This window comes from Dama dama, chromosome 29, assembly GCF_033118175.1.
Source record: "Dama dama isolate Ldn47 chromosome 29, ASM3311817v1, whole genome shotgun sequence".
Taxonomy (NCBI): domain Eukaryota; kingdom Metazoa; phylum Chordata; class Mammalia; order Artiodactyla; family Cervidae; genus Dama; species Dama dama.
The window spans coordinates 45,705,859-45,717,970 of NC_083709.1; the positions used below are offsets into that span (position 1 = coordinate 45,705,859).

General features: G+C 40.2%; 1 protein-coding gene across 2 annotated transcripts in view; it reads right to left on the minus strand.

Annotated features, from left to right (window-relative positions):
• The window catches only part of KDM4C (lysine demethylase 4C), a 393,685-nt gene that overhangs the window by 4,796 nt on the left and 376,777 nt on the right, over positions 1-12,112 (minus strand). For both annotated transcript variants that reach the window (XM_061132707.1, XM_061132708.1), the window contains 2 exons: positions 8,605-8,724; positions 4,846-4,938 (listed from right to left, as the gene is read on the minus strand). In XM_061132707.1, coding sequence (XP_060988690.1) covers positions 4,846-4,938; positions 8,605-8,724 — 213 coding nt within the window. The remainder of the gene's footprint in view (positions 1-4,845; positions 4,939-8,604; positions 8,725-12,112) is intronic.

Genomic DNA, 12,112 nt, shown 5'->3' on the forward strand with positions numbered 1-12,112 from the left:
GGGTCACTCTCTGTTTTTCCTTCCAGAAGCTGGTTGCTACGCTCTCCTCTAAGGCTCTGAAGCTTTGCACCTGTCCAGTGAGGGGACCTTTCCTCCTTCACAGCTCCCTCCCTGGGGCACAGGTCCCCACTCCTTTCTCCTTTCTCTCTCTCTCTCTCTTTTTTTTTCTTTCATCCTAACCGATTATGTGGAGGTTTTCTTGCCCTTTCAGAAGTCTGAGGTCTTCTGCCAGTATTCAGTAGATGTTCTATGCAAACTGTTTAACATATAGGTGTGTTCTGGACACATCTTTGGGAGGAGGTGAGCTCCATGTCCTACTCCTCTGCAATCTTGATTCCTCCTTCCCATAAAGCTTACTTTTATTTATTTTTTTTCATTTATTTTTATTAGTTGGAGGCTAATTACTTTACAATATTGTAGTGGTTTTTGCCATATATTGACATGAATCAGCCATGGATTTACATGTATTCCCCATCCTGATCCCCCCTCCCACCTCCCTCTGGGTCTTCCCAGTGCACCAGGCCCGAGCACTTGTCTCATGCATCCAGCCTGGGCTGGTGATCTGTTTCACCCTAAATAATATACATGTTTCGATGCTGCTCTCTTGAAACATCCCACGCTCGCCTTCTCCCACGGAGTCCAAAATTCTGTTCTGTACATCTGTGTCTCTTTTTCTGTTTTGCATACAGGGTTATCGTTACCATCTTTCTAAATTCCATATATATGTGTTAGTATGCTGTATTGGTCTTTATCTTTCTGGCTTACTTCACTCTGTATAATGGGCTCCAGTTTCACCCATCTCATTAGAACTGATTCAAATGAATTCTTTTTAATGGCTGAGTAATATTCCATGGTATATATGTACCACAGCTTCCTTATCCATTTGTCTGCTGATGGGCATCTAGGTTGCTTCCATGTCCTGGCTATTATAAACAGTGCTGTGATGAACATTGGGGTGCATGTGTCTCTTTCAGATCTGGTTTCCTCAGTGTGTATGCCCAGAAGTGGGATTGCTGGGTCATATGGCAGTTCTATTTCCAGTTTTTTAAGAAATTTCCACACTGTTCTCCAGAGTGGCTGTACTAGTTTGCATTGCCACCAACAGTGTAAGAGTGTTCCCTTTTCTCCACACCCTCTCCAGCATTTATTGCTTGTAGACTTTTGGATAGCAGCCATCCTGACTGGCGTGTAATGGTACCTCATTGTGGTTTTGATTTGCATTTCTCTGATAATGAGTGATGTTGAGCATCTTTTCATGTGTTTGTTAGCCATCTGTATGTCTTCTTTGGAGAAATGTCTGTTTAGTTCTTTGGCCCATGTTTTGATTGGGTCATTTATTTTTCTGGAATTGGGCTGCAGGAGTTGCTTGTATATTTTTGAGATTAATCCTTTGTCTGTTGCTTCGTTTGCTATTATTTTCTCCTAATCTGAGGGCTGTCTTTTCACCTTGCTTATAGTTTCCTTTGTTGTGCAAAAGCTTTTAAGTTTCATTAGGTCCCATTTGTTTATTTTTGCTTTTGTTTCTAATATTCTGGATGTGGGTCATAGAGGATCCTGCTGTGATTTATGTCAGAGAGTGTTTTGCCTATGTTCTCCTCTAGGAGTTTTATAGTTTCTGGTCTTACATTTAGATCTTTAATCCATTTTGAGTTTATTTTTGTGTATGGTGTTAGAAAGTGTTCTAGTTTCATTCTTTTACAAGTGGTTGACCAGTTTTCCCAGCACCACTTGTTAAAGAGGTTGTCTTTTTTCTATTGTATATTCTTGCCTCCTTTGTCGAAGATAAGGTGTCCAGAGGTTCATGGATTTATCTCAGGACTTTCTATTCTGTTCCATTGATCTATATTTCTGTCTTTGTGCCAGTACCATACTGTCTTGATGACTTTAAAGCACTGTTTTTCCTTCCTAATTCCCTATTTTTGCCCCTTGAATGTGTTCCCAACTGGTTTTTATTGAGATGCCACCAATGTACAGTACACCTCATTATGTCATGGAGGCCCCCTCCCCTGGTGGTGACAGAGGCAGAGCCTAGATTTGAAGGCTTGAAAACAGGTGATCAGTCATAAGAAGAGACAAACAATGGAACAAAGAAGCTTGAAAACTAAAAACAGGCACAGGTTAAAAGCTGAGCACGTTCGTGAGACAGTCCTCTGGGGTGACAGGCTCCCTCTGTGGCTTCCCCCAGATGCTACCCAGCTTCACCTGGGAAGCAAAGTAAGTGACTGTGGATGGGCTGGGCACTGTCTGTCATTGGAAGAAAACAGTTTCGGTTCATTCATTCTTGGCAAAGCATTTCCTCTGAGTAATCTTTCCATTTTATAAGTGCTAAAGTTAAAGAAGAAAATGAAACATCTACAAAAGTGTTGCCACTGTGTGAAGACAGCAAAAGTCAACCTCTCAAATTAATAATAAAACCGATTTACCAGCAGCAACAGTTAATTATGCACCATTGTTATGGTTATTCTGTGAGACAATAAAAGGTAATGGGGCCGTTTCTGAAGTTAGTGGGAAGGAACCCAGCACAATCACCGAGGTGGACTGCTGATTCTCTTGAAAAATTTCTCCCCAAGTCAGCATGTGTCTGGGTGAGCAGAAGTCATTAAAACATGAAGGCCCCCAGTGAGGGCTGCAACCTGCCCTTCCTTAAAACAACAACAACAACAAAAAACCCCTCTAATTAGAAAATATCTTCCATCAAGAAGTTTTCCAATTAGATTTGTTTCACCAAGTGGAAAAAAAAATAGCATTCACAGACAGGCTAGCCACGGGCCAGAGGGTTATACACAAACCTGAAGGAAAAGCTGGTTTGCTGCAACAGAAGCATGTTATGTCTTTGATTCAGGAAAATCAGAGGTGGCAAAACTGGATTTAGTGACTGTGAGCAAACTAGACTTTGTCCCTGAAGAGGTTTTCTACTAGGCTCATAACAGGTTAGATTCAGAATATCTATGTGATTTATATATTTTTAATTAAAATTTTTTTTTCTCTGAAAATTAAAAAGTTCAATTTGGTGTGACTGCTCTGAGAAATGGATCTTAGAAAACTCAGAAGCTGTGCTCAAGTAAAGCTACATGGGAAAGCACACTGACATTAGAGCCAAATCTACTGTGGAACAAAGAGATTGTGATCAGAGCAACTTTCTCTTAATGTGATTAAGAAATGGTATTTGAAATCTACAAGACCCAGCTGGTAGGATGCTTAATCATACATGAATTAGAAAATCAAAGACTTGAGGGACTTTCAGAGGGCTCCCTACTCCATTTCCCAACCTCTAAATCTCCAGGTGATTTGGAAAATAAAAAAGAAAAAGGAAAGGGAAGGGGATGGAGAAGCAACAGGATGAGAGGCAGTCAGCTCGAGCAACCTGGAAGAGATTTCAAGACCTAGAACACTGACAAATTATCCAGGGTTTTAGGTCTCTTTTAAGGTTTTATAGATGCCTTTACTCTAGGAATACTTTATCTTCCCTTTCCCTGCTGTTTGTTATCTGAGAGTTAACCTATTTTTAGGCACGTGGTTCCCTGCGTGTCACGTTTCCTCACTGGGTGGGTAGCACTGTCACTCGTCTCTTGATTGTTTTACTGTGAAGGACTTTCCCCTCAGGATGCAGCTGAGAAGAAACTCAGTTTATATCTGATGTGGTTTACTCAGGATCCCACCTGACAGGAGAGGGGCTGAATATACAGGTGAACATTTAAGGAAACACATGGTTTTTCCAAGCTAATCTAGGATAACTCTATCATTGCCTAAAAGTATATTATTAGCATGCAATGAAAACAAAGGATGTCATTTATTCAGAAAAAAAAATGCATTTTAGTCAGAAAAAGCCCCTCATTCAAATTTCCTACTTTAGTTTATCATTTCACAAATGCACTACATGTAATTCTAAATGAGTAAAACTGGCTTCATTTCAGGGTCCAGAAAATATTTTAAGATACAATAATGAAAACTAAGTTATTGTGAATTATATTTTTTAGCAACTTCAATTTTGATTATTTGTCCATGTTTGTCTTTTAATGGTATGTACAGGGCTTGAAACTAATAATGCTTTCTTTAAAAAAAAAACAAAACACTTTAGTATTCCCACAACTAGTATTTGGGTTTTGTTTATTCCTTCTTTTATAAAAGTGAGAGTTTCATTTAATTATGAATTGACACAACCATTAATGAACTTCAGAGAGAGAGAAGTTGATCAAAACAGTTGACCTTGAAAACATGGGTTTGAACTGGATGGGTCCACTTATACACAAACTTTTTTCAATAGTAAACCTGATGGTACTATACGATCCTCAGCTGGTTGAATTCATGGATGTGGAACCATGAACAGAAAGGGTCTGACTATACCAGCCATATGTGAGTGTGTGGAGAGTCAGCACCCCAACTCCCCACACTGCTCAAGGCTGTACTGTATGTGATAGTTCAGTTCAGTGGCTACAGCAAACTAGATGTTCACTATACTGAGTCTCCATTAATCTCCTACTGAAAGCCTTCTTTTAACATGGCTTCCACTAACGAGATTGTAAATGTCTTGATGGTATCTTTGTTTGTTCCCAGTTCTCTTGCACAGAATACGTACTCAATAACTTTTTGTAAGCCAACAGATGTTAACATAAAGAAGCATCATTTGACCTCATTAGAAAGAAAAATGACGAACTTGCACTGGTTTCCCTGTTTCTGACCAAGTATATTTGTTTTGGATTAAACAGATTTCAATAAGGGAAAAGATGCATTGGCTTCCTAAAACATCAGTCCAAAGGCCTGAGTGTGTTTCCACTGCGCTCAGGAAACAGTGCTGGAGGAGGGATTCACAGGGCCGACCCCTCAGAGAGATTATCCAGTACTTACGAATCGAGCTTTCACTCTCTTAGGTAACTCTTCGTCTAAAGTGTAGATGTCCTCTCTCTTCATTGCTATCTGGGATCCATCTTCAAATTCAACCTAATGAAAAATAAAGCAGTGAGCATGGTATATTTTTTAAAAAGCAAGAAGCAGTCACCATTTTCTTCAGGGTTCCAATTAGCTACACACAAAAAAAAAGAAAAAGAAAAAGGATTCAAACAGAACAAACAAGAGAACTAGCCAACAGCCAAGGAAGGGAGAAAAGCTCTTTTCCTTATCAGACCAAGAACAAAGCATGTCTCAAACAGGCCAAAATTCTTGAAAATGAGTGTCCTGGAATATGTGATATGAAAACTTTATGCCCCCAAAGCCAAGAAAGAAAAATAACTGCTGCTCAGATGATTTCTCAGAACATGAGACTATGGCCAGTTTAGCATTAAGACTGGTGGAGCCTGTCAGTGCTCTTTGTTTCTTTAAGATGCTCTGATGACTTAAGAGGGAGGACTGTTTCTCTTTGAGAAAAAAGTGATGACATATTTTACTCTTATAATCCTCCCAGATAAAATAATTTCTCAAGTTCTTATAGAGCTTTAACTTTCAAAACTCACTTTTGTTAAATTCAACCAAAAGGCCAGAAAAATCTCAGGTTCCCCTCAATCTCATGTGTCAACCATGTCAATGTGTGAAAATACATAACCATCTAAATGAAAATGTTTAAAACTTGTTTTTCCAAGCTATTCAAATGGAAGTAAGTATTTTCATTATCTATTTTTTCAATATTTTATGCTGTTTTGTTAGAGAGAAAGTAAGTGACATTGAATAACAGAAATGTAATCTGGAGAACTTCATCAAACACCCTATTCAAAGTGATCCTGATCTAGGCTTAATCCTACATGAACTCTCCCAGAAGAAAACAACGAAAGGGATGCAATTGAGGTAGAATATCTAATTCTAATATGTTCTTAACTCTGAACCATTTATGGTATTTTTCAAGTTTCTAAATCGTCTGTCTGAATTCTTTTAAGGAATAAATATATGCTTGCAATTCTAATTAAAATAAGGTGAGTTAAATCATGTCGCTGTGCTATGTTCATAAAAACAATCTGCTGAAGTTTAAAAAACTACTGAAGATAAAATATATAATTAAACTTTGTATTATCCATGTCTGCTCCCGTTTGACGGAGCTCAAACAGTGGGCCGGAAGTAGGTCTTGGTCACGGGCACTCTCTGCTACTTTCCAGAAGGCTGAGATGGGAAGGCTTTTCTTCCTGGCCTTGTTTCAACAGAATGGTTTCTTTTTTTTTTTTTAGAATGGTTTCTTTAACATTTAATTAGGCCAAGGTGTCATCCCATTTAAACAGTTTGATCACATAGCTAGAACTACCTGTGCCTACCTTTCTTCTGTTGCCAATCATTTGAGAATTCTAAAAGAGAAAAAGTCAGTTTTAAAACAGAGGAATTATGGTATGGTGACCAACCATCCCAGTTTGTCCGGGACTGAGGGGTCCCGCAGGATGCAAGATTTTCAGTGCTAAAATCCAGGACAGTCCCTCAAAGGCTGTGGTGGTTGTTCACCAGAGTTTGGACAGGGCAGAGAGTAAATTCTGGCTCTTCCCTTTACCAGCTCTGTGCACTTGCACAAATTATGAAATTTGCTGAGCCCTGTCCCCCCTCATTTGTAAAGTAGGATTCAAAAACCCTATCTTGGAGAGTTACTGTGAGGACCCCCAAATGCATATACCCAGGATATTTAGCACTGTGCAATAGATATTTTGGTTCTATTTTTATAAATGTCTTTGCTTAGTCAATGGTGAGGCTGAATAATTAGACACAAAACACAAAATGACCTCAAAAGGCCACTTGGTTTAATGAGGAATTTTAAACTACTTGTACTTGAGAGACAATTTTAATATTAGTCTTAACTTTTTCATTGAGTCTATAAATATGCTCACTGTTCTATGTTGATAGGCCATCATAAATTCGACTGAAGTTAACACACTGATTACTAATTAGCCAGATTTTCAACATGTCCTCATTATGATACCCTTCATGTAGCTAATAGCTTTGCCACATGTAAGATGCTTCACTTTTGCATGTATTGTTTAATTAAATGTAATTATTTTCTTTTGAATGATGTAGTAAAGCTCTTTTCTAGGAGACTCCAGTATTACCAGCCTGTCTTGTAATTTTTGCCTGATTTTGGACATTCTGATACAAAAACGCTCCAACACCTAACCTGCTATAAATGACCTCAATCTTCAACTAAACACTGTCACCAGTACAGAGGGGAAAATGGCCTTTGAGTGCACACACACACACACACACACACACACACACAGCATATGTGTATTCTCCCCTCCTCACTCCCCTTGGCTTTTTCTACACCTTAAAAAATGTCCTTCCCTAAGTTTTCCAAATGTCTTTGAACACTGCTAATTACACTGTGCTCCAGTTTTTGGTGCAGTCTTTTAATGTTCTTTTTCCATTTAAGCCCAAGCCCCTTATCAGTCTTTGAACAATTTCTCTGAGGAAACTGGAAGTCTTATCATTCTCAAGCTGTTTTTAACTTAACAGGCCTGAACCTTCTTGCTTTTTCTCCTTTTACTTCAATCTTCCTGTTTTTACACTACTGCTTGAGAATGTTGATTTCTGCCATCACATTACTAGAAGTATTATAATGTATTGGTTTTAATAAATCTGTTCCTTTTTTAAGTCTTTCTGAAGGAATAGAAATGCACATGTGCCATCCATGTTGTTTTTCTTATTAGAGCTTAACTCATCCTCACTTCTAATAGGGATATAGTTCATTAGTTCATTTTTTAATTGTATAAGTGTTGCCTGCCAGGTTTTCTGTCCATGGAATTCTCTAGGCAAGAAGAGCAAAATGGGTTGCCATTTCCTTCTCCAGGGGATATTCCCAGCCCATGGATCAAACCACAGTCTCCTGCAATGCAGGAATCTTCTTTACTGTCTGAGCCACCAGGGAAGACCTTTTAACTGTATACATAGTTTTTAATAATATATACAGTTGTTCAGTGAACAGACTTCCCAACTGACAACTGTACTTTTCATCACAAAAGCATCCTATAAAGAAACCTGCCTGCCAATGCAGGAGACCTAAGAGATGCAGGTTTGATCCCTGGGTCAGGAAGATCCCCTGGAGGAGAGCATGGCAACCCACTCCAGCATTCTTGCCTGGAGAATCCGCATGGACAGAGGTGCCTGGGCAGGCTACAGCCCATTGGGTTGCAAAGAGTCAGACCCAACTGAAGCGACTTAGCACGCACGCACGCCTGGGTGCTCAAATGGCTCCATCTGTGCTGAGGCACCACTGGTTCAGGTTTGCTGAAATGTCAACAGGGATGACGTCTGTCGGGGAAAAGCCACCCATTCAGGGGCTGTTGGGTGATGAACAGCCATCACTGACTTGGCTTGGTTAGATAATCCAGCCACTTATTCTCTTCCCATATAACAGGAACACAAGAAAGCAGCCTACCATCCAGTCGGTCATCTTTTTGACCTAACTATATTCCTGACTATTAATCCATTCATCAAATGTTATTAGTTTCCCAGTATTGAACTTTATTATTCCCAGAATAAAACTCTATTATCTGGGTCATCAGTCTTTGAAACTTTGCCTTTTTTATAAAACAGTAGGTGTTCTAAATTCATGTAGCTTCTTGACCCATAGCACACTGGATATACCATCTGCCCTCTGGCTTCTCTTGTCCATCTCAGCAAGCTCACACCCAGGGCAGCACTCACCTGGTACATGTGGGCAACATTTGATCCGAGATACTTGGCCCCGTAGAGTTTGCCATCAGGCCACTTGACTTGGACGACTTCTCCCTCGGCAGGAGGGCCCAGTTTCACACAGTCTCGGCTCTGCAGAGTAAACGGAGTTGGGCTTTTCAAGGCAAATGTCTAAGTGACTGCATTTAGAACTTAGCAAATGATGAACTCCTGACAATTAAAAGGAGTTATTGCCTCTGTGTTTTATGGATTATGATCTTGCATGGGTGTTCAGGGGAAGAGTTATGAGCCAAAGGAGTACTTAAAGATTCAGCCTAGATCATAAAGTTGCAAAGGAACCACCATAATCCAAGAAGGAAGAAACATCAGCATTTACATTTGCTATTTGACAGAGAATTGTTCAGAGGGTAAGTAAAATGTGCATAGAAACTGCTTTGGCTGAAAAATAGACTGGTTAATGATTTATAACACCTGACATTTATGCAGCGTCTTGCAGTCAACAAAATGCTTTAACACACATCTCATCTGATCCCCACAATCATTCCATGAAGTAGGCAGAGACTATGAATTGCCCCCATTTTACTGACAAGGAAACTGAGCCTCCGAGCAGGCTCTGGAGAAGTGAAGCTGTGTAAGAGACAAAGAACTGAGGACACTGGGGCCAGAAGAGAAGCAGACCATCATTGGAGTTGGTAGGTCTTGAAGAAGCAGCAAGGGAAAAGTGCCAGGAACGTCCCCCAGTGTGTCCGGTGAGGCTGGGAGGGTGGTGTCCTGTTTAGCAGCCCTTTTCTGAAGAACCCTAGACCTTCCTCAACAGGCCTTCTTCTGCCTGCATCTCCCATTCACTGACTAGCCCCTCCTTTCATGGGTGATCACAGGGACAGCTATGACCAGTCTTCTACTTTACTTCTTCCACTCTACTCCACCTCCTTAGGCAGCAACTCTTGAGTAAATTCACCAGTAGTTCATCCTGGAAAATTCCTTTTTTGTGGGGTATGGGGTTAGTTTACAGATATAGTTTGCAAACTTAAATTTGTAGGTATTGAGTATGACAATAAAATTTTAATACAAAGGAATCAAATACTTGACTACTTTGATAAACTTTCTGCACATTTAACAATTCATGTTTTGCTAATCCTGGTATTTTACTGATGAGGCCAATCTCACTGACTGAAATGCACACTTGACCAGTCAAGTTATAAATGCAGACTGGGCATGATCCTGTGGTTTAAATGAGAGGCACACACAGGAAATATTTAGTGGTTTATGATTAGAAACCCACCATATATTACTTTTCATTATTAACAGAAAGTTTGCTTCATAAAGGAGTGGTCCTTTTACTGGGCTTCCTTGGTGGTTCAGATGGCAAAGAATCTGCTTGCAAGGTGGGAGACCTGGGTTCGATCCCTGGGTTATTGCTGGATTCAAGAGTATACATGGCAAGTATGTATACTTTCTCACTGCAGACAATGCTTCCACTTAAAGCTATAGGCAAACAAAGAAGAGGCTCTGCAGAGTTGATAGTCTGCATCAAACTTAGTCAAATGAAAATAATTTTCTTATTGGCTTTCATAATATTTGACCTCAGGCAATGCAGAACTGAAAAGGTAAGATGAACTGTATTCTGTACAAGCCCCCAGGGTTATCATATCACTTTTCATTTCCCTTCCCTTCCCAAGATGCACCTCGTACTAAGAACATTGGAAGGTGTAGTTAGCTTCTAAATAGACACTGTCTGGTCTCTTGGGTTAGGAAGCTACATCAGCTCTGGGATAACTATGAGCTAAAACCCAGATGCTTTGGTGATGGGAGCAGGGGGAAACAAGAGTATGTTTCTTCCTTCATCTAAAGATTTTTTCCATGTGGAGGAAGCACTACTGGGGGTAATAACTCCTGGCTTTTTTTTAATTCACTTTTAAAAACTTAATTCTTATTGGAGTATAGTTGATTTACAGTGTATTAGTTTCAGGTACACAGCAAAATGAATCAGTTTTATAATACACACACACACACACATACATATATCTACTCTTTTTAGATTCTTTTCCCATATAGGCCATAACAGAGTATTGAGTTCCTTGTACCATACAGTACATCCTTATTAGTCACTTATTTTATATACTGTAGTCTATATATGTCAATCCCACTCTCCCAATTTATCCCTCCCCTGCCAAAGCGATCTACTGATTCAATGCAATCCCTATCAAATTACCAATGGCATTTTTCACAGAATTAGGACAGTTTTACAATTTGTATGGAAACACAGAAGACCCTGAATAGCCAAAGCACTCTTAAGGAAGAAAAGCAGAGCTGGAGGAATCTGGAGGCTGGTAACTTCTGGTTTGCCCCTCACTTTCTTTCTTTCTGCGGAGCTGCTCTGCTCCTTCCACAGAGGGAATGGGTGGTGTCCTGCACCACAGGTCACCAGAAGGCCTAATTCTCAGGTCCAGTATATCAGAAGAATCCTTCGCCCATAGATGGAAGCCACACTCTCCAGCATCTGCTTTATTACAAATAAAAGAGGTATTTCAAATTTTCAAACCCTGACTTCCTTCTCTAACTGCTTGCCCTCAGGCCTTTTCAGTTGGCCCTTCTTCAGCCCCAACAGAGGCAAGTCAAGGCCTCGATGGATATGAAGCCTCAGTCCCACCTACTCACCCACCTCAAGCCACCTCCAAGTGGGGAAGTTATGCCCTTAATTTTACAGATTTGACCTTCAACACGGGTTCACTAGCCTTTAGAATAACTACCCCAAACCAATCCTGAGCTGCAGTTCCTGGTACCGTATCACCAAGGTGTTGCCAATGGCCACAGAGATATGCCTGAGCAATGCATAAAGGATACTCAAGGCATTTATCATGAACATACAGCCTTGTTAGTAAACTAAATGTATGCAACCTTAGAGTGAGGAACAATTCTTTTTTGAAAACGTGTCCAAAACTAAATGTATGAGATACAGTTTGTCTCTTACTGTCGGCAGACACTTGACTCACAGCAAATCTTACTTTGGCACAGAGCACCTGACCTCAAAGAGCGCCTCCCAGCTCAGCGTCCACCTACCTGCTCTGTATCAGTCACAGTCACTTCACTCTCTCTCACGTCAGAATCTAGGGAAGACAATCTTGCTTGCTTTCTCAGTTTCTTGCTTTCAGAACTCTTTTTCCTTTATTCATAGTGGAAGAATAAAGAAGAGTAACCAAGCAGATTGAACATAAGGCTGTTTTGAGAGTTTCCCTTCCCCCGTCACCACCAGGCGGCACTATTCTCAGTCGTGATGTGCAGCTTCCCACCGTTTGCTAGGTCCTTTAGGTGGAAGAGGATATACTTAGATCTGCATACAACTTCATTTAGTGAGTAGCATTATTTACACCCCAGCTACCTTCCAGATGGGCTTAAAGCAGCTCACAGTAAAACACAAAAGCGTTTATTTCTGTAACACCTAGTCTCCTCCATAGAGAAATGGGTCTCAAATCTTGAGTCTGCCAGAAACGTCCTATGACTACATGGTGTATATAAAGCA